The 23,104-nt window shown below is 45.0% G+C and overlaps 1 protein-coding gene across 6 annotated transcripts in view; it reads left to right on the plus strand.

Annotated features, from left to right (window-relative positions):
• The window catches only part of Maf (MAF bZIP transcription factor), a 359,355-nt gene that overhangs the window by 5,438 nt on the left and 330,813 nt on the right, over positions 1-23,104 (plus strand). For 2 of the 6 annotated variants that reach the window (XR_005974147.1, XM_041649951.1), the window contains exon 2: positions 8,334-8,394. The exons of 1 other annotated variant lie outside the window; for it this stretch is intronic. Coding sequence is in view for 4 of the 5 variants with exons in the window: in XM_041649951.1 (XP_041505885.1) it covers positions 8,334-8,367 (34 nt within the window). In the remaining variant the exon portion in view is untranslated. Of the gene's footprint in view, positions 1-8,333; positions 8,395-16,443; positions 16,646-23,104 lie in introns of those variants that run through there. 3 more of the 6 variants (XM_041649953.1, XM_041649950.1, XM_041649949.1) reach the window with 3 other exon arrangements.

A 23,104-nucleotide genomic window follows, 5' to 3' on the forward strand; every position in this document is an offset into this window, starting at 1 on the left:
GGGCCCCAGACATTAGGAAATAAAGCAGCAGCAGCAGCAGCAGAGTGAAAATGAAGCCGAGGCACTGGATTGAAAAAAAGAGTTAACCTCCACTGGAAAACACTTTCAGGCATGCTGAAACTTTGGAAGGGAATAGTAAACAGAACTAAACAAAAAAAAAAAAAAAAAAAAACGAACTCTATCCCGCCCCAATGCGCTTTATCACAGAGAGATTCCTAAGTTGAAAAACAAAGCAGGAGGAAAGAAACAGAAAGGAATCACATAAGAAAGTCTAGCTTTCCCTTTTACACTGCCTTTGGAACTTTGTCTAAATAGTGTTAAAATTCCTTTCATTCCAATAACGGAACAGCCCCACTGGCAAGCTGCAGTCATCAGTGGGCTATGCCACATTGGGAAGCCCCGCGGCACGTGCCCAGTGTGCTCATGAGATGCACATAAGATGTATGTAAGCCGTACATTAAAATGGAATTTGCAGGTTTGGAGAATGATTTCCACTTCGTGCCCTTTCTAAAGAAAAATTACCGGTGTTAGAGAAGAAGGCTAATGAATCTGTAACCACCACACTAAACAATTAACTCTCCTGCTTGTCCAAAGGGCTCATAGACCTACAGGAAAGGGCCCCAGCGCTTATCTGCCTACCAGGCATTCAACCAAACCGGCGTAATAGTTTCTAACATATAATAATAGTTTCAAAAGCATACTGGAATTAGAATCTCTGGAACGTGTGTGTGTGTGTGTGTGTGTGTGTGTGTGTGTTTGTGTGTGTGTGTGTTTGTGTGTGTGTGTGTGTGTGTTATACAGATATATCTATAAAGAAAACTTTCCCCAAAGCAAACAGCTAGCATTTTGAAACATCTTCAGGCTTGCTCATTTTTAGCAGTATATCTTCATTGTTTTCCTGGCAAAGAATTGTATATAAAAAAAAAAAAACCCAAAAAAGTAAGAAATTGACTTCTCCCCCCCCCCCAACCCGTGTTGGGGCAGGAGATTTATGTGACTGGGGACCTTAGTTTTTCAAAGGCTGTGGTCATACTAGTATTGACTAGTTCTTGTGATGTCGAGCGTGTCATTTGTCAGACATAGCTGCTGTAAATGAGACCAGTGAGGGGCAAAATGTAGTTAGTTAAATCCACACTCTCTGTGTGCTCTCCCCCTACAGCCGACACCAACTACTTTATTCTTCAAGACCCTCCACAAAAATCACTTCCTTTTAATTTCCTGCCCTGTGTACATTTGTCCTTTTCAAAAAAGAAAAAAAAACAAATCATAACCACTTTTCACAACACATCTATCTGACATCTGAATATATTGACATCAAATAGGTCCAACCTGTACCCGACCCATAAATCTACTGCTTAGACATTTACCTCTTGGTGCCCGTGACCACCGAGCCCCTTTCCACACAGACGCTCCAAGGGGAGCTGCTGTCTGTTGCTGAATGTGCCTGGTGCTAACATCCTGTTCTGTCCTCCCCTTTTACCTTTTACCCTAGTCTTTCTTATGTGGTTAACATCAATTCGAGATTTTAGGTTTTTAAATAGAACTTCCTTTGGTCAAACCGCCGATTTTGCTGCTAAGAGCATGAGGAGAAAAAAATGGTGTTCACCTTCATGGGCATGGCACACAGCTTGGCTCTCCAGCCAGCCTCCTGCCAGTTCCTGGACCAAGTCTCAGAAGTTGCTTAGGATGTATCCCAAAGCTGCAGAGCACAGAGTATCCAGGGCCTTCGTTGTCTTGCTATGTTCCGAAGGAGGAAAACTTACCTCCATAATCACATAATTCTCAGCTTGATAAAAATATTCCTACTCTATATTAGACGAATCAATACCTTAAAATCTCATTGTCACTCTGGAATCTTTGCTTTCCTTTTTTTTTTTTTTTTTAATTTCTTCCCCTTGGAGTGAAAGAGAAAGGAAGATGGAAACTCATGAGTGACAGCCTTCAGACATCTGATCACTGTGTCCATAAAAACTCATACTGCCGCTCCGAGGCCTTAGCGCTTACACAAACTGTCAGCCAGAGCAATAGGAAGTGCCTTGCAGCCCACATTGGAGGACTGACTCGCAGTGCTTCCCGCTGTGATTGACTTATATTTGATTAGAAAAATAATAATTTAACTCCTTTCTAGGATGAAGCACCATCATTTAGTTTTGTTGTTTGGAGGATTTAGGAAAGTTTTCTCTGCCGTGGGAGCCTGTGGTTTCTGCTTCTCCCATTTATTCCTAAAGACACTGAGAGAGTCTGTGCTTTCCTTCAAAACCCCAAAGTTTATATTTGCTCTTAGCTGATCCTCACCTTCAAAGACATCCCAAGTCCAGGGTTGAGCGGTAACCATAGGGGACGGGGACAGAGTCCAGGGTCCTTTGATTGAAATCAGGATTTGTTTTCAATTTGTCTAGAACAGGAAAAGCCTTAATCTACCTTCTCAAGAGGTAAATTTTATCACTCTGAAAACAAATCTGTAAAAGGCTAACATTAAAAAAAAAAACCCAAAAGGAGGACTCTTGCCCATCTCTCCAAGCTTTGCTCCGTCCAGGCTCCTGGACAAACCAGGCTCTTGCTGGCATTTTGACTCTAGCCGGAAGTTGGAGATGCGGTGAGGGAGTTTTAGCATGTAGGGCTGCCTCATGGTTGTCGACAACATAAAGCAACACAGTCTTGAGACAAATGGGGGGGGGGTGCTTGTCACCCTCTAGAGAGGAATGAGCAGAAGAACAAAGCAAAATCAAATCGCAAAGCCCAGGTCCCTGCTGTAGCTATAGGAGGTGAGAAGGGAGAAAGACTGGGAAGGCAAGAATCCCTGGCATAAATAATTCCACAGCTTTCACCTGCTCAGTGCATACATATGGAAGGCAGGACTCGAGGGCAGTGCGCCTCTTCTCTAAAAGTGCACACATGCAGACTTGCTTTTTTGTTTTGTTTTGTTTTACATAGGGATCCAAAGGGAAAGCGAAGCTTTGAGGAAACCTTTAGTGCCTCAATTGGAGGGAGCGTTTATGAATATGTTATTAGTTGTCTGAAAGGGGCAACACTTTGCCCCCCTCAGACACTGTATCCTGATATTTGTATATACACTGCATGAGATTTTATGACATTGTAACCGCTTTTGATCGGTTAAATTTGAAAGCCCTTTGTGTGTGCCCGCGTGTGCATGCTTGCATGTGTGTGTGCACGCGCGCGCGTGTGTATGTGTGTGCATGCCCACATGTGTGTGCATGTATGAGAGAGAAAGAGGGAGAGGTTTGCACAACAGACAAGGCCAAGAGAGAGAGCACACATCAACAGCACGCAGAAATCAGATGTTTATATGAATTGTGCAGGAGTTGGATGGGTTTAAGAAACTCCCCAAACACATTTTCCAGAGGGAGGCCGTGATAGGAATGTGGAGTTCCTCCCTGAAATCAGAGGGGGCGTCTGCTGAGGGCCTCCTCCCGCACAACTCAACGCTCTGGTTTTTTTCTTCCGTTTTGTTAGATCACAAATGCCCCCCAGTAGACTTTAGATTACAACATCGCATTCCTTCCCTCTGTACAAATCCATCTTGAGTTTTTAGTTGCCATTAAGCAAGGGGCATTAATTCAAGAAGGGGGACTCGGGGGTGCCTCCCTGCTTTGGGACAAAAAACAGAGGGTGGAAAGAAACAGTTCTGGGCTTGCGGTCCTCACCCACCCTGACTCCAAGCCTGGCTGGACTGATTCTGTCCCTAAATTTCTTGTTTGGAATCCATTCTGATTCCCAATCTTGCCTGCTTCCAAACTGAGCTCTCAGAAGAAGGAATTTCCCCACATTTGGTTTAGAGAAGCTACCACACCTTGCAGGCAGGAGGAAAATGTCACAGCAAGAACGGCTGTGACCCAAAAATCAGAACTAAGTTACACATGCCCCTTTTGCAAACAATGTTTTCCCAGGTTCTGGGTGACAGCATTTACTTCTGGAAGCCTCCAGACGTGGATTTCTGACGTTCTGTGGGAACTCTCGCAGGAGAAACAAGAACCTGATGTCCACAAGACAATAGGCCATTTTAATCAATGCTTAAAATCCAGGGGGAAGGAAGAGGGAGGCTGCAACTGCTAGGGAAGGAATTACTGACAAAGGCCAACCTTGACCTATGATCTCCAATTGCTGAAGGGTCATCTCGGGTCATGCTTAGGGACTCTCCCAGGAAGCATTTGCTTGTGGGGAGTACTGATATGAAGTTGGCAGACCCCTATATCCCCCACAGATTAAAAGCAGTGAGGACCTTCAGAACCAAAATTTGAGCCCCTTATCACCTGACCCTGTCACCCTAAATTGTCAGCACCCTTGCCTGCCATGTCAGTCATGCAAGGCCATGAAAGAGCCCCGGGAATGGCACATCTTCCAGCCAACAAGCAGTTAACGCCACTGCAAGTCACCCCCAGGTGCAGGGTATGCGCAAAGAAGAAAAGAGTCCTATTATGCACCTGAAGGTGCATGTTCACCCACTGTATAAAGCTCTCTATAGCTTGGAGTGAAGAGAAAGGCAGCCAGGGAAAAGGCTGAGTGTGGTCCCTTTCCCAGTATTCCAGACACTCCTCACCACACACCACAAAGAACACACATCTACCTCTGCCCATTGATACATACACTTGCCTTGTGGGGACAAGCCACATAGCTGGTCCCAGTTCCTAACCAGAACTGAGAGGTCAGAGTACTGGACAGAGTACAGAACAGGGACTTCCCTGACTGGTGAACAGCAGATGGAAACCTGCTGGAACTAAGAGACTGTCGGACATGGGGAGCCAGGAGGGCTGCCTGTGGCCAGTGACTTCCTTAGGCCTCCAGAAAGTCCCTCGGTGCTCTGCCTGAGGCTACAGGCCTAGTGGAAGCTGGTGCATGTTTGGGGACCAGGAGCCAGTGTCACCTCTGAGAGGCCCGAAAGACAGCCTGGTGCTAGGAGCAACCGTGGTAGCCACAACCAGCTTGTCTCATACAAGGGTCCTAGGACTAGGCCCAGCCACAGCACCCCTGCAGGGAAAGAACTCTGGTGTGCTTTGGGATGTGGCTGAAGTTGCCCCAGAGAATGAGTCTGGGAGGAACAGATCTGGGCTGTCAGAACTACCAGAAGAGCTGAGCTTCTGGACCTGGATGGGAAAAGAAGGATGCTGCCAGGACCTCCCTCCGCCTTTCCCCCTGCTACCCCGCTCTACCTCCCAGCAATCTGGAACTTTCTGTAAACAAGATGAGCATCTCCAGAGCTCTAGAGCTTGTGTGTATGTTACTTTATTAATCGCCCAGATTTGTTTTTTCCTTTCCTTGCTTTAATTAGACAGAAGAAGAGAAGTGAGGACAGGGGACTCCAGGTAGTCTGTTTTAAAAATTTTAAATTCTCTCTTTATGCTTTGGTCTTTCCATAGTCTATAGCTCTGCCCTTGCAGAGCAAAGCCAGCTGAGTGAGTTTGTGGGGGGGGGGCTTCTCCATCAGTTATTTTCCTTTTCTGGATTTAGCACAGTTCCAGATGAACAGCCGGCACCTAGGAATTGTCTCCTTTAAAAGGAAACATTTTGGGAATGGTCTCAGCCAGGCAGCCCCTGTCTCGTAGACACTGCCCTTTGGGAGGGGTAAAGGTAGGCAGCCCCCTGTGTCTAAATGAACAAATATTCTATATTTTAACTCTCTGTCTCTCGGTGCGGGACTTAGCTGTAAAGATGAATACTTTGAAACCGAAACAATGATTATGCATCAGATATAAACACCTTAAAACTGCTAGATCATTTTAAAAACCCTTTTTGACAGGAGGGAAAAAGAAAAAAAAAAACTCCACTGGTAACTATACCATACCAAATCTGTTTTAAAACCCATCTTTGTGTCATTCTGGTTTTAGACAACAAGTTCAAAATATTCTGGCCTCTGCCATTTATTTTTCTATTTGACTCCTTTGAGGTAACACAGTGGAGTACAAAAGCTGCTCAAAGACAAATCTGCAGTTTCTACGTTATGGAATTAAGACGGTCACAGGGTAGAGTTCTGTTCATTTGGCCTCGCGTGAGCAGAAGAACTAGGCTTGCTTCCGCTTGTCACAGAACACACTCCCCCTGTCTGACTAGGGCCGCTGGGAGGCACAACCGACAACCTGTGACATATTTTCCTGGCCTCCTTGTTCCTTTCTGAGGCACTCACTATGGTGTGAAGGTACTGAGCCCTTTGAAATAGTAACTTGAACATTGGTGTTGCCACTAAAGCAGCGACGACCTCTTCCGTGGTTAGGGTGAGAGGATCTCTGCTGTCAGCCATCTGGCCTCAATTTCACGGCCATGGTCCAGCTGAAAACTCCCCTCTCTCACTTGTATTGGAGATACCCTGACCCTCACCCCTCGCCAGTGACTGATCCAGGTAAAAGTAGGTAGAACAACGGCAATAAAATGCCGTGACTTTTAGACTCAGTTCAGGTATGCAAACCCCAGGCTCCCTCCTCCCACAGGCTTTGGAAAGTAAGTGCCTACATCATGGGATAGGTTCCCCAGGTAGCCAGCACATAGAGGTCATCTTGAGGAAAATGACACCGACGATCTAAAGAGGACAGCTACTTTATGAGATTTCAGGCAAGATGCCAAATATTGCATTTAATGAAGCCGACGCGTTTCCTCCCAAAATAACAGATACTATCAATGACAGGGCCAGGAAGGACAGGGTGAAGGGGGGCACTTTTGCAAAGCCCACATCCAATTATTGCTTTGTAATATTTTTCTAAAATTGTAAAATGCCCTGCTAGTATCTGAGCTCGTGCAAGTCCTCCTGGTCAAATCTTAACATGTTTGCTATATCCCCCAAATGGTTGACACTGCTATTCTATCCACCATCGATTATGCTACAATATCCTCCCATTCACTTGCCTCTCTGGAAGAATCTATTGTTCCTCAAGACTTTTTTGTTAAAAAGAGAAATTCGTCCTAAATGGAAAATTTTAATTTTTTAAATTATTTTCTTTTGTTTTGTCATTAACTATCTAAACTTCCAGTAAGGAACAGTTTATCTTCATGGCACACTTCCAGGTTTTGAAACAATTTCAGCGTATTTTCTTGTTGTCTTTTTCACTCCTTTTTTCTTGTAAACATGCATGTTTTGGAGAAGACGAGTGGATGGAGACAAGACAAGTGGATCTTACAGGTTTTAAAGCGTTTCATTGGGAAACACAAATGAGAACACGTGATTACTTCCCGGCGGTCTAGGCAGGTACCAGGGCCAGGATTTGTTTTCCCAAGCAGTCCTACACTTTGTTAGATAAAGAACATTCAGGAAATTAGAATCACGGAGCAGAGTGACAATTTAAATGAACAGTACGCAGCCTCTGGGATCCAGCATGGAAATGGTGTCTATTTGTTCCTATTCATTGTAAAGCCGTCCAGATAGAAGTGTGGTAGATTGGAGGGAAATAACGAAGCATCCTTGCTTACGACTTACTCAATTGCAGTTACTGTACACAGATTCCCCCAAACCACGTGGAATATTTTAAATTAGATTTTAAATATATTTTGACAGCCTGGACTGGTACAGTGTGACTATCCGGGGGAGGAAATGACAAGTCTGTTTTGTTATTAAGCTGCTGTCTAGAAAATATTAGGCTCTGTACGCCAAATGAACGCTATTTTGCCACCCACGTTAGTACAGCTAATAAGAATGAGTGGGTTTTTTTTTTTTATTTTCTTTTTGGAAAGGTAAGCATTTTGAATCATTATGCTTTATATTTCAGTGTAAAATAAAAAGTCCTTTTTTTTTAAAAAAAAAAAAGCAACCTCATTTTCATTTGATCCTTCTGAGTACTCCTGGTTACTAATTTAAACAGAAAAAAATAATAATAAACAAAGGGATGGCATCTACATGCTACTGAGTGTTAAGAGAACACTTGTCGTGATTGCCTGGAGTGCTAGTGAAACAGACCATGGAGATGGGGGAGAGGGCAAAGTCTGGACAAGCAGACACAGTAAGTGCCCGAAGAACTGGACCTAGGGTTCCTCCAAGGCGTTGGCAATGGAAGAAGGCAAAGAAAAGCCCACCAGAAATCATTCATATTCCCCTTCTAGGAACCCAGAACTGCTTGGTTTCCTGTGAACTGAGAACAGTTTCAAAGCCGATACAGGATGGTGTCCTACTTTTAGTGGCCATAACCACGAGGGGGAGGCTTCCTTCACTCAGACCCCATTTCTGGCTCGAGGGGCTGAAACCACCACGCAAGATCAACTAGACCAAACTGGGGTTCTTTTAGCCATCTCTGCCTTGCCATAGATAGTTAAGCTACCTTGCACGTACTGTCCTTCAAAGACTCTTCCTGGATATTAATCACCCTTTGTTTATTTTAATATATTTACTGAATCAGGTACCCAAGGGACTCTTCTACATCTGTGATGTGAGCAAAGCAGTTGCCTGGAGTCAAACAGGTACGCGTGGATCTTCCATGTGCATGTGCTTGTTTGAATGGATTTGCCATGCGAGGGAGGGGACGTAAGCGACCCGAAGCCACAGCAAGCAGCGATGCTGTGCTCCTCAGACATGAGGAGTCCCCGTTTCCAGTCATTCTGGCATTAGTGTCACACATGCAGCATAAATTGTGACTGCAAGAATGACGCAGGCTAATCTGGGTGCGAACCAGCATGCTAGTCTGTATTGATTTCTTTACATTCTTCTCTGCCTCATACAGAAGAACTAATCCAATCTGAACAGATCTCAGCTCCTCACGTGGGTACCACAAAGCTCTCTACCCACCCTGGAGCAGGTAGTCCTTCTCCCTGAATGTCAGATCACTGAATGAATTTGAACAAAACTGACACCCGGTGTCTCGATCTGTTCTGCCTGGATTTGTGAACATTCCACATTTACAATGGCTTAGAATATCTGTTCTCACGTTTGGAGACTTTAGCACGATTTCAGGGCAGAGTATTTTCCTTCTGAACCCACATGTCGGTGGAGCCGCCTTCCACAGCCATCAGAGGCACCACTGGGAGGGAAGGGGACACGTGGAAGGCCACGTTCTGCTTTTCATCTGCTCGAGAAAATAAAGCGGAGCTGTTTAAATGTGTTTTCAACTCTAAGTCTCCCAGCCTGAACTTAACTATGAACCCTCTCCGTTTGGAGAGTCAGGGCAACGCTCTCACAACAACCCTTGCGTAGGGTCATGATTTTATGTGGCCCTTTTGCTGCTCCTCAGCTAGCGAAACAAAGTAGGGTTTCTATTATTATTATTAAAAAGTTTGCTTGCTGAGAAATTTGCATGAAATCCTTGTGTTTTTCCCCCTCCTGGTAGTTAGCGGAACTGAAAGGGGTAAAGGCCACACTGTCAAATTGCACTTTCTCGAAAAGAAGGATCTTGAGGGACACAGTGAACGAGAATATCGGGGGGCGGGAACAACGGAGCTCGCTTTCACTATTTAAAAGTAGTGTCCGATTATTTACAGACATTTGCTGTCGTGAGGAAAGTCTCATCTTTAATAACCGTGCCGTGAATACACAGTACGGTTTCTCTGCTAACCTTATAAAAAAAATTACCAGTTTTCTTTAAGGAATTTCTGTATCTAGATTTGAACTTGGTGTATTCCTGCGGTGTGACTCATACATCCGTACATGCATGTGGTTGTAGTGCTTATTCCTTTTTCGTGTGGGTATTTTTAATTCTAATTTGAAAGTCACCTGTTAAATACAAGGATCCAGGCCTACTGGTAGGTTTGGTGACACTGACACCACTCCTTTTGAGCAAAAAAAAAAAAAAAGTTAATGAACATTAAAAGCAGGTTTCACAGTGGTCCTAACCCCACTAGTAATATTTCATATGAGGTTACCAGTGGGAGAGAAATCAAATTTCAGCTGTGAAGATGATTGACAGGCAGGAGCAAAGGAGAGAAAGGCATTTGGTCAGGAGGGGAATCTTGGGGAAGGACAATGCCTTCAAAGTTCCTTATGGCCTTAGGTATTCTACACCGATATAGGGAACACACAAGGTCTGGAGCTCTGGGGAGAGGTGCTCAGCTTATTTTTGGAAAGTCTCTTTGGCTAAAGGATTTCACTCAGGGAAGTGCGGATATGGCGAGTCAATAGGCTTTCGGCCTCTTGCTAATTTCATCAGGCACAGCTTGGTAGCTCCTGTCTGGTCCTTTCACGTTAAGGTAGGTTTTGAAAATGGAACCACAAGTCTGGAGGGAGCTAGCTAGCTGTATCTAGCTGCTTTTATTTATTGTCAGAAATACAGTCTGGATTATATGATGGTTCATGTCCCTATCACAAAATGCTCATCCAAAGGCTAGAGAGACGGCTCAATTTGCAAGAGCTTCCACTGCTTTTGAAGAAGACCTTCTATTCAGATCCTAGCACTCATATCGGGTGCTTCCCAGCCACCTGTAACTTCAGCTCCAAGATGTCTGACACTCCCTCTGGCCTCTAAGGGGCACCCAACAGATGCAGACAGACAGATAGACAGACAGACTGACACACACTCACACACAACTTTAAAATATTCACCAGTGGTATTACAAGAAGATTAAATCCTCTGCTTTGGCAGACTCCCTTAACCTTGACTAACATTTGCTATTATATGTCACAGACCCAAATCTGCTAACCAGTCCGAATGCATACAGTCCTTCCTTCTCAAGGAAGCTCTCCTAACACGCAAGCCTAAATGCCTGAGCATGGCTGGTCTGCCTTCTATCCAGTCTTGCTTCCCGACTGACTTGTCCCACGGTCGTGACAGTTGCCATGGAAACGAGTGATGCTATGGCCGGACTCTATGGCCCAGGGTGGCTTTAGAGCCAGCCTTTGAAGCTGTCTCCTGGATTGGAGTGTACTAAGTCGTGATCTGACTCCCTGGGATTTGAAGCAAATTAGAGAGCAATCCTAACCTTGTTCCTGGTTCTTACAGTACCGACCCGGGACTTGGAAGGTGGCATCGGGTCATAACCAGCTCATGTGTTTGTTCTGACCATTTCAGATGTTCCTGGTATTGGTTTAGACTCATGTGGATGCAGTCAAGTCATATGGAGCCGCCCAGGGCATGACAGATGAGACACACACACATAAGGGGGAGGCTGGTGATGACTGTCCCATCACCTACAGATGAAATGGGCAGAAACACACCTTGTTCTCATATTTTGTGCCCCACCTTACCCCCAGTCTTTACAGCATGGGCAGGATTTTCTCGAGCCTTCCCTATTCCCATGAGAAATAGTCAAATGTAAGGAAGGCCACCCCCTATTTTAGGAACAGGGTAACATGCAGCCACAAGACGGAGACCAAGTCTTCAAAGTCTTGTCCCTGCTCACCTGTCTCTCGGTGTTTACCTATACGCCTCGGCAAAAAAAATGCAAACCTAAGTTCACTGTTCCCAACGAGCATGGGTGCCTTAGCACAATATGGACGCCGGCTTTGTAACGACGTAAAGATACCACACCCAGTGTCCCCCACAGCAGCTATGAGAATATGTGGTCAGAAAGGATAAATCTGTATTTCCACAGAAAGGAATGCCCCCAAGACTGTGAGTTCTGATGGGCACCTCTGGAAAGATCTGGTCTTGACCATGTCCTCTGATCATGCTGATTGGAGCATTTAGACAATACGTCGCTAGAGTAAATCCTCTAAAGAAGATGATATTCTATCTCACTTGAGCGTTGGTGGTGGGACTATGCTGGTAAATCCCCCAGGAGTGATTTTCAAGCTTATTCACTTTTTTATATTCTTTGGCACTGAGACAATTAGGAAAAAGATTTTGTTTGAAGTGTTTCACGATCCCTGCTCGCCCTAATTGTTTTCTGTTGTGGCTGTCAGTTTATTTAGATAAAGCTCCTCCCCAACCAGAACACCTATTTAATCAATGCCTAGCCTAACCACGCATCTAAATGTCTTGGTCTTTCCCCTAACCTTGAGATACTATTTAAGTTCACGCCTAAAGAAAGAAACATTTTGCATTTAGTAGAGGGACATGAGAGGAGGAAACTTTGCAAACCCTGTCGCCCTCATGACTTCAAACAAAAAAATGGTTCTTTCAATAAAGAAGTTTCATCGCAAAGGCCCGTGGTCAGTCACCTGTCAAATCTCAGACTTAAGAGCTGGGCTTCCACAGGGACATTTAAATTCCCTCCCCTCTTACTGACTCAGTCAGTCATTTCCTCACCCTGCAAAGGACTATCAGGATTTGTGTCGGCCTTTCTGGTTCTGTTCCTGACACCTAGTGAAATTATCAGCAATAAATGAGCTAAACGCTGGGGTTAGGGAGTTTTGTTTGCTTGCTTTCTGTTTCCACTAAAAATATTTGGAAAACATCAGGACAAGGTGTGCCTCTCTCTCTGGGCATCTACTGGGAAGAAAGTAAAGCCATTAATTAGCACCATGCCCTTTTGGATGGAACTAATATCATCCAGAAAGAGAGAGGAGTGTGGTTTCAGGGTTCCGTGGGAAAATCAAACCGGTGGTGGGATTTACAGATATTGTCAGCTGAGTGTTACCGGGGCAGCAAGTGTGTGTAAGCCCTGGTAGATGTTCATACCTCATTAACGGCGCAAGGATGCATCCTGTAGTGGTCGCATCAGGGATCAAAAAAGACAAACAAGAAAGATAAAGGAAGGGAGATCTTGCCGGTAGGATTTTGTTTTCCTCCTTTTGCTCCGCAAGCATCACCTATCGCACTTATTCACTTGCAGCTGCTGAAGGTTTCTGCTTGTCTTTCCTGTCTACTGAAAAGCACAGTAAGTTCCTTTGCTGGCAGGTAGACAGTAGAGGTGAGAATTGAATTGATCGCAAATGCTCCGAGACATTGACCCTGGGGTCATCTTCCCTTAAATTGGGTTCCACACACAAAGTTTCTTTTCTTCCCTGGGTCCTGCCTACTCCCAGCAGCAGAATTGAGTTGGGGGCTGTAATTATTTTTAAAGGAATTCTTAGGCACCAGGGTTGACTCTCCCTCTGTACCCTTAGTCAAAATAGAGACCTTTTGTTACTGACGGTAGTTAATTAAAGGACTGGCGTCTATACCGCTGTGGTGGGCCTCTGGCTTGTTTATATTTTAAAATGAGGTCCATGCCTGACGTACATGAAAAGAAGGGACCAGAACTGCTGTGGGGTTACCAACTGTCCTGAACATCATAACAGAACAGAACAGAACAGAATAGAATTTTCTGTTTACCTTTGTTATTTCTCTGCCTCCTGTTCCTCCTGTGTCTCCTATTCCCCTTCCCCTTCCTCGTTTCCCCTTACAGTTTTCTCCTCTTCCTCTCCCTCCTCCTACTTCACTCTTTCCCACACCCTGCAATGGAAAACCATAGGTTCCTTTAAAAAAAAAAATCTCAAGGCATAACCTGTAGGTTTCACAATGTTGGGATCTCACACTGCACTAAATGAGAGAAAGCGCCTGCTGGCCACAGGTTCAGACCTTCTCTGTTCTGCTCATGGAGGGAAGCAAAGAGACCAGAAACTCCTGTACCAATGCTGACCTCTGTGAGCTAAGAGCTGCTTTCTCTCCAATGCTAGCTCAAGCTCTGTTTGATGCCCACAGGCTGTTTTCTTATTATTTTGTTAATGCCTTATTCTCCTCCTGCTCCTCTGCCTCCTCCTTCTGCATTTTCTTCCTTTAAATCTTTAACAGTTTCTTGTTCTTACCTAGTAGAATTAAAAAAAAAATGCATTGGCTGTCACCAATTTTCTCTGGTGCTTTTGGAGATTTTGCCCTGCAGTTGAGTTTGCACTCCTGGAGTGGACAGGGGAGAAGAGGGACACTGGGTTCCTGTGCAGCGAGGAGCTGAGTGTGCTACCCTGCCTGAGTCTGAGGGCTTGCAGCTGCCTTTCTCTCCAGATGGCCACAGAAAGCCTCTCTGTGAAAATCACCTGCTCTGTAGCAGCTCGCTCTTTACCCAAACTCCCTGCCTCTCTGCCTGCTCAGCATCCTACTGGCTCCGTGGAGCCCCACCAGAATGTTCATCCTGATGGTTTCAAAGCCAGGCCTGGCTGGACTGCGTGTCATAGGTGAAAGCGCAGCGTTTTCCAAACATTCTAGTCTTCAAGGACAGCAGTCATTTGAAGTGTGACGTGTTTTTCTCTTAGCTCTTCTCTTCGCTTGGTATCATCTTATGAGATCCTAGTTGAACAGCACAAAAAAACGGCACGCAGGAATGGAGTGTGGCCTAGTCCCAACCCGTCCCTTCAGGTCTGTGGGAAAAGAATGTACACTGCTCCCAAAGCAGGCTTGTAGGGTTTGACCTGGGACTTTCAACCTTAGTCCTGGAAGAAGAGGACACCCAACCTCCTGCCCAAGAGGAGGAGGGTTCAGAGACAATCCTGCAGTGCCATTTGCAGGGAAGGGGAAAGGGAGGAAGAGCCTGTTCCCTCTATTTCCTTTGAGTCTCCCTTTCATTTGAAACCACTGCCACCATTCTGCTGAAGCACTGGCTAGAAGGCAGGGTCGGGTGCCATTCCTGCAAGGAGGTTGTGCCTGTCTCTGCTTAACGTCTTATTTAATTTGTTAAGCGCCATCTTACTTTTGTTGTTGTTGTTCTCTGTGTGTGTAGACGTGTGGATTTGTGCATGGGGGTGCTGGTGCCTAAAGAGGGCAGAACGGGCCGTCAGCCAGATCCCCCAGAACTGGAATTACAGGTGGTGGTGAGTCCTCTGACTTAGATGGGAACCCAACTCGGGTCCCCTGGAAGAGCGGCACGTGCTCCTAAACACCACCAATCTCTCCAGCGTCTCTGCTCAGCCAGCGTTTTATAATATCAGACCTATCTTCACCAAGACCATTTTCTTCCACAATAAAACAAAAACAGGCATCTTGCCACCATTCCCATAGATAATGGGTGAGAGCCTCACTTTCGGAAGGAGAGGCCGTGAGAGCTCCCTGTCGATTCATCGGGAGTTCCCTGCAGAGGGGTTGACAGGACAACCATTCTGGGAAGGCAACTTTTACTGTTTCTTTAAAATTTAACTGGGATCAGGTCACAGTGTACTTTCCCTGGCTTCTTTCCTCACCTCTTCTTTCTTTTTATTTCCACCACCCCCTCTTTTTATTCCCACCCCACTCTTTTTTTTCCTGCCGCAAGCTGCAACAGAGATTCTTGCAGTTGATAATCAAAGTTTGATATCGTTAAATTAAACTGTGCAAAACTGAATTTGGGGTTTTGCTCATGAAATAAACATTTGAAAAATAGTGTCTGGCGAGAAGGCTTGCACCGTGGCTGCGAAACCAGATTCATGTACGCAGAATATAGATGTGTATGGTCTGTTTCGGAGCCTGTTAAAGCTGGTCCTCAAAAAGTATCTTCATAGACCTAGGCTGCTTCTATACTTTCACCCATGAGGCTATCATGACGAGAACATAAGTACATTGAAATTAATGACATTATAATTGGTGGTCTAAATGCCACTTGTCATTCGGATTACTTTATTATATTTCGTTTCACTTATGGCAGTTGTGCATCAAAGAGTCAGAGTACGTAGCTAGAATTTTTCTGTCCAGAAGCTATAGCACGCCTAAGCTTGGAAGCCTTGTTTTCCCCCTTCTCCCTAACAAGGAAGCTCATTTAGAGAGAAATGTTTATGTGAAGTGCTTGTCGGCTGGCATTTTTACTGGTCTACTAACCCAAAGGTAAAATATAAAGCCGTGTCTTTTCCTCACTGGCTTGTTGTGAGTAGAAGGGTCCCTCCCTTGTTAGCTTGATAAATAATCTCACTAGGGGGACTCGGCTGTGTTTTTATGCTTGCTGTCTATTTTCTGCTTCCCGCAAATAAATTCCTGTACTCAGAGAGTACTAAAACTCCAAACACGTGGGATTTGCCCATTTTACTGCTGCTCTCCTGAAATATTTATTCGATCTGGTGTTTTTAATTAATTTTTTAAAAGGAGAAGAAAAAGGCGTGATTAACATCAAACCAAAAATAAGTATTCATCTGTTTTTTTGGGGGGACCACTGGGTTTATACCTGGAAAGGCAGATGTTTTGAAAGGCTTTGTAATGTTAAACTCTGTCTGGTTTGTCGGGTTAAAGGCAAGTGTTAGTGACTGGAGTTTTCTCATTACATATTTCCCTGTCTGTCTCTTCAGATTTAATTATTACGCTGTTAATGGGGGAAATAAATAGGCATGGGAGTCTATCTAGAAGCGAGACAGTGGACAGGTAACATCTGTACGCACATTTGAAAGAGGAAACTGGTGTGAGAGCAAAAGAGAACTGGTGTCGGTGTTGCTCCACTCAAGTCCTGGGTAGTGAATCTTAGGGTTTATTCACACCAAGACGAGCTCGGTGCAGCACAAGCCTCAACAAATATACCCCAAAACCATTGCAATAAAATAAAGTACAAATCAATACATTCTGTAAGTGACCAGAACGCTAAACACAACGCATCGTAGGTTCACGGTGCAATGCTGAATGACGGATGGGATGAGAGTTCTGATTGTTAGGGAAACAATCATGTGACATTAATGCCGGATGACTTCATTCACTCATCTTTTCTTGTTTTCAGAGAAGACAGTCTGCTTATTCGCCCCTTGTTGCGTGCACACAAGCAAGGTTTTGTTTTCTGAGATTGGAAACTATTTTTTACAAAGGTACCTTGGACACGCTTGCACCCAGGATGTCAGTGCATGTGACGAGCCTCTTGGAGCCTGAAGCACCTGAGCAGGGGGTTATCTGGAGCTCTTCCTTTCAAAGAAGAAGAAAATACACAGAAGGGGTCCTCAATGAGTACCCCGGCATGCGTGGAGATGGACCATCATGACGTAGGACCTTATTTTCTTAAGCAGACACTGTGTGATTTAACTAAGACATTTCGCTTTGAACTGATTTAGCTACAGAGATTATGAGAAAAATTTTTAAATGCATACTTCAAGAACCAGTGACATTGAACATGTGTTAGGGCCACATGGAAGGCCACACCTGTTTGTCGGAGTTAGAATAAACATCCGTGTGCTCAAACATCCCAACCAGCCACTAACAGACTTGAAGGATGTGAGGAGAAGCTGCTGGGGAACAGCGGTCTCCCAGGAGACAGAACCGATGTCGTCTTCAGTCTTTTAAACAAGTCCAGCAGCAGAAACTTGCATCCCCTATAAAGAAGTGGAGGGTACTGGGCACAAAGCAATGTAGGGGCCAGGTGACCATTTAGTACTATCTTGCTTAGGTGTCTACCATGCCACTTCCTCCCCAGTTAGTCTGTCCCCAACCTTCCTGGATCACACACTCCAGCCTTTAGCCTCAGTTTGTACTGTAAGAACCCAAGCATCCTCTCCGTGGCCTCTTTTCCTGAGCAGGTTGGAGTGTGGCTCAGAGGAAAGGACACATAACATGATTAGTATCTGGAGGTCCAGAGCCGTGACTCCTCATGGTCTTGGCCCCCAAAGACCCTTGCTGGTCTCCAAACAAATGATTCTGTACTTTGATTTTAGGAAGCAATAGAAAAGGCTTTCCCTCTCAAAAAATAATTCCAGCCGCGGTTTGAAACGTAAGTGATGACACATCTCCTTAAAACTCTATAATGTGTAAGGAGTCCCTCAGGACCCTGCTGGGCACTGAAGATAAATCGGTGTTGGCCAATCACGCCAACGAAAGCCCTGTTGAATACAAGTTGTCAGAGAAATCGGCATTGGTACCGAAAAGAATACAATTTCCACATCTTTAAGATAGGAATCGTCCCTCAAAGAGGAGCATAAAGGATTAAATATGGTAATATATGTAAAGCGCTTGGATTAAATATGTTAATGTATGTAAAACACCTGCACTGGGTAAACACCCCCACCATGTTCAGCGTGGACAATGTGACATGGGTGAAATTCTGACCTTGACACTTAACAAGCCTTGGTTTACATCAGAATGACTTTGTGATTACGGTATCGAACTCCCCCCTACCCCCCTTTCCTTTAAAATAAATAATTTCAAAATCAGAAAACGGAGGTTGGTATAGAACAATAGCTTATGGCTATTCTTTTATTAAAAATCCCATCACCCCTAAAAATATAAAATCATTGCGCTTTGGGGATCTCTCTGCTCAAATAATTTAGGGAAATTGTGTGTTAAACATTTAATATTGCTGTCATCCATCTCCGAGCTTTTAGATGCTAATATGTATGCCCCGTATACATATTATACTAACACAGATGGCATGCAGTATTTTCCAAACTTGTGCGAACATGGACCCTGATTTTTAAACAACCATTTCCTGTAAATAGCACTGTGCTGGAGCAATTTTGGAAAAAGAAATGATGATTGCCTAAAGTATTAAAGTCCTGACATTTCTTTCATTGAGCACTAAAGAGCCCTTTTATTAATTTTCCCTGGTGAAAACCTTGTCCTCAGTGATTCATTTGCATTCCGCGTGTTCCTTTTGCTCATCAGCCCAGAACAATTGTATATGATCCCGTCTGCAGTGTATACTCCAGGAGAGGAAACTATGATGTGGGGGTAAATCCAATAGGGTCGTTCAATAATGAGTTCCAGGAGTTGCCCCACCTTCCTGGGCTCCCCACGAGATCTCGGGAGTTCAGTTTGGGATCCTTTGCCTGTTTAGCACACCCAGAGGCCTTGTTTAACTTGGCTTAGCCTTTTGTGACTGAAGGAGCCATCCAAGGGACTCCAGGCTTCTGCATGGAATACATAATTTCCTAGGGTTCTTGCCAGAAAGTCCGTGTCTGTGAAAGCTGCCTTTAGTTTAGGGTTCCTTTATTAAAAAGATGGAGATATCTCCTGCAACATGAATACAAGATGGCTTGGGTGAGAATTGGGCGTGAAGGTTCACTCTCCTCTGACCCTCTTCTTAGTGCGTCTGCCTTGGGGGACACATGGATCCCACCTTCACCCCCAAGCTCACCCCAACTATGTCCTTTGTTCTAAAGGCCCCATCAGAGCTTAGCTGCACACTATAGGCTCCCTGATTCAAGAAGAGAACTGATTGGCTCATCTAACGCTGGATGAGCAGTAGCTAAAAGAGGGTCCTCAGGGCCAGCTTCTTACTTAATCAGATTTTTTGGAGACACAGATTAGATGAGGTTAACACAGTGTTCAGGTCCCAGTATGAGAGATTAAAATTAGTACTCAGTACATGTACACTGGCTTTGGAGGCATGGGTGAAAGGGATTGGGCACAAGCAGGTCTCTGAATCTAGAAGACGGGGTGTCAGTCCCGGATGTTCCTAGAAGGGAGTGGGGCTTTCGAAACATTAATGTCCCACCTCACACGTCAATTAAATCAGAACCTCAAGGAGTGGGTGTGAGCTCAGGCACCAGTGTTTTTTTTTTTTTTCCTAAACAATTCCAAGGCATTCTAGTATGGAAAGGGGAATGAGGAGTCCTAGAGAAGAATGCAGGGGGCACAGCATCTATAGAAAATGCAGAGAGTCCAGCAGCCCCTGGCAAAGCTCCCACATTCTTGTCCTTCTGACGAGTCAGCATCTCCCAGGTCCAGTTTCAGATGAGGAAGGCAGAACAATCGCTTTGTGTTCCCCACTCCATCTGGCCTCCTCAGGCCTTTAGAAACATCAACTCTATTCATGATGAGCAAGGCCAATGCAGTCAGATAAGGTCCCTCGGGGAAAGCAGACTAGGGCTGGAAGCCTCCAATTTAAACCCGACTTGGCCACAGCATAGCTCCAGGATGTAGGTGGGTCCCATTCCCCTGACTGACTTTTGGGATCACATGTCACCAAATTTTCTTTAAAAAGAAATAAATAAAGAAAAGGAAGGAAGGAAAGAAAGAAAGAATGAAAAGAAAAAAGGGTGGGGGGGTGTAATTGACCTAGGAGCCAAGGAAGGTTATGCAATCAGCTAGGCACCTAGCAGCTCACAAATTTTTCAGTGATTTGAAGATAGAGGATTTGAACCAGTGGAATGGTAAACTTTTTACACTGGGATGCTTTTATGAAATGATTTGTGCAGAAGAGAAAATTCTAATTCACTGATTAAATTAAAAATAAAGATGCATTCTCAACTTATTTGTACCAGCTTTTGCAGACACCGGTGACACCTATCGTGTCTGTCATCATTTTAAGAGGCACTTAAGTGTGCAGTGGGGACTACTATGCAAGCAAGTCCAAGGGGTATGGTGCCCTCTTGAATTAACAAAAATGTTTGACCACATGCTGCCAGGCTCCTTAGTTCTCTATTGAGGACAGATACACACGTGTGCTTGTGCTTGCACACACACGCACACACACACACACACACACACAGAGACCTTTGTTGAAGACACTCATTGCTCTACCTTGTAAGAAGATGGGCCTGTAAAAATCTCCCCTGCTCTTAGATGCTGAGATCACGTGAGAGGGAAGTCCATACCTTACACATTCTTGTGTTCGACACAACCCTGTGCGATGGTGCATCGGGCACACACATGGACCACAGCTCAGCGCTTTTCGAGCAAAGCACAGATCTCCCTGAATAAGCCATTGGCTAACCAGACAAGCACACCGATGTGTGATAACAGCCCTTAGAAGTTTGCGGAAAGTCCAAGATGGCATCTTTGCAACCTGCTAAAACCTAGAGAGCGTCCTAACTCTCTTCTAACTTTTCAAAAGTCTCCTGACCTGGCAACTGCCTGTGTGTTTTGTGGAGAAAGTTTTCTTACCTGGACAACACACTGAATGTCCTTTATTTGTATTTATGTATTTAAATTAGCTAGTTAGCCTGGTCTCTGCCTCTTTAGCACTGACATCACAGTGTGTGCCACTACACCTGTTGTTGTTGTGTCTTTGCAAGGCAAACACATTACCAACCCAGCCCCACCCCCCACCCCCAAGCAGGTGATTTCTTTTAGCGATCTATTGACAAAGAACTTTTTATTTCGACTGTGTGGCCATCAGAAATGTACATTTCAAGTATTTTTAGTATTGAATTAGACAAACAGAAGGTGCTGGTTCCGTACCGGAAAATGGACGTACTGTTGGAGATTCGTCTAGAACAAGCAGAGGGCTTGGGCATGTGTGTGTGGACCTGCAGAGGACCAATGAGGAGGGAATCATTGTCTCCAGCGCAGTCCAGGAGAAGGAGGCAGTGCTACGTTCAAGAAGGAATTGGCAGGACAGCCAGGAAATAAATGTGGTGAACGACTACAAAGCAGGAGAGAGGAAGGAAAAAAGGAAGGAAGGAAGGAAGGAAGGAAGGGAGGAAAGAAGGAAGGAAGGAAGGAAGGAAGGAAGGAAGGAAGGAAGGAAGGAAGGTGGTGGGAGACCTGGACTATTGCGAGCATCCCTCCTCTCTGTTTTCACCTAGAACTCATTCCCAAGTGGCAACCCATCCAGGCAGCCCACCTTCTTGTCTGCTGACTTCGCTCCACGCCTTTTCACCAGGTAAAGGAGCCTTGTGCGCTCAGGGCCAGTGCTCTGTCGCTCTTTTCTGTACCGTCTGCCTTGTCACAGTACACGGTATTGAGGAGAAGAACAGGAGGGGTGTTTCTTCAAAGAACTACGTGGGGATTTGGTCACGTGTCTGCCATTAACATCAATCGCAGATGCCTGGGCAAAAATGCCTGGCACGTTCTTACACGCTTCTCTTTGAATACCGTCCCCTCTGGGGTTGCTACCAGCCTCCCCTCCACTGATACAGGATTTGGGGGCTTTGAAGTCAGTTGTGGGAATTTTACTGCTTTCTTTGACTCTAGCAAATTGCTCCAAAATGCTACAAATGTAGAAAAGACTAAGAAAGCTTTAACTGCAGCTTAGAGATGGAATCCCCTTAAGCCATTGACAGAAAAATGTGTTTCTTCTTTCAGTTTTTAATTTGTGAGTTATGTCTTAAAATATAGCAATGCAGTCTTAGTCTCCCCGTAGGTGGAGAAAAGAGAGAACGGAGGAGAAGGTGGTGAGCAAAGGGAAGGGTTGGCAGCCATGATTATTTGACCTTGTTGCCTTTAGTGGAAACCTCTGAATGGAGGGGAGACTGCCTACAAAGAAATTGTAGACAAGAACAACGTGGGGTAGGCACATTCCCAGCATCCATTAAGATGTGAGTGACAGCTGACACAAGTGCACAGTGCCCAGTTCACAGGCAGCAGTGGAGGACACAGAGGGGAGGCTCGTTCCCTCCTTAGAGCCAGACGATTGTGTTCCTAGCATACTTCAAACTTACCTTAGCCGTTTCCCTCACGGGGTGGATGCAACTGGGCTATAGTGCATTTCTTTCTTTTTGAGAAATCCCTCCGAGTTATTTTAGTCTGGTAGTACCCGAACACTCCATCGAGTTAGAAGAGAAATATGGAGTGGTCGAAATGACCGCTAGCAGCTCCCCAGGCTTCAGTTACCGACTCCATAAATTTAAGGATTTGGCATGTCCCAGAGGTTTTCAAACTCATTTTTATTTTGTTTGGTTTCAGCAGAGGAATCGTTTGTAAAATGAGAGTTTATGTGAGATCACCATATAAAAGAGAGATGGGAGCTGCTGAGTGGAGCTGGCCCTCCAGGATGCTGGCCTTCCTCCCTCTCAGTCATCCACAGTCCCTGTGCAGGTCCGGACTCCCTCTGGACCACTGAGGTCATCTTTGGGGAATTATTCTCTCCAGGGCATTCTTAGTTCAGCCAGCCTCTGATGTGAAAAATAAGCCCTTCGTTTTCCTGCTGGAGATACTTGGGCTCTCCTAAACGGAGAGCCAAGGATGCAGGCACAAAGGTCAGGCTTTCCTAGTCTTGTGACTTTGGCCAAGTTTCTACCATTCTCCACGTCTCTCATCTTCTAATCTTTCAAATAGGGAGAGGGGTGTCACAAAGAGCCCTGTGGGATTTCTGCAAGTGAAATGACCCAGCTGAGATGGCATTTAGGAAGTGCCCATGCCAGCTGGCTGCTCTGTCACTCAGCAGAACTGACCAATGGCAACCTTGTCTCTTTTGGCTCAAAGCAAACACACACTGATTTTCCTCGGATTCAAGGGGACCCAGTTGTCTATTTTCCAGATGCCTGTACCTTCCTTTCTTACCTTCCCATATCTGGTTCTTCACCTTTATTTAACCCATCACCCTGAAAGAAAGCTTTCCAGTTTATAGCACGCTGGACTGTGATTCCATGCTTAGCCTTATGCAGAACAAATTTGCAGTAAATGTTTGCCGGATTAACTCCCTGGATTATGCTTGCGTCTGTATCCATGGCCTTGTGAGAACAAACTGTATGCATGTTTTCTCAGTCCCGTATTCCAGAACTAACGTAGAT

The sequence above is a fragment of the Microtus oregoni genome, unplaced genomic scaffold, assembly GCF_018167655.1.
Source record: "Microtus oregoni isolate MIOR12 unplaced genomic scaffold, Mior012 000004F_ref0000308, whole genome shotgun sequence".
Taxonomy (NCBI): Eukaryota; Metazoa; Chordata; class Mammalia; order Rodentia; family Cricetidae; genus Microtus; species Microtus oregoni.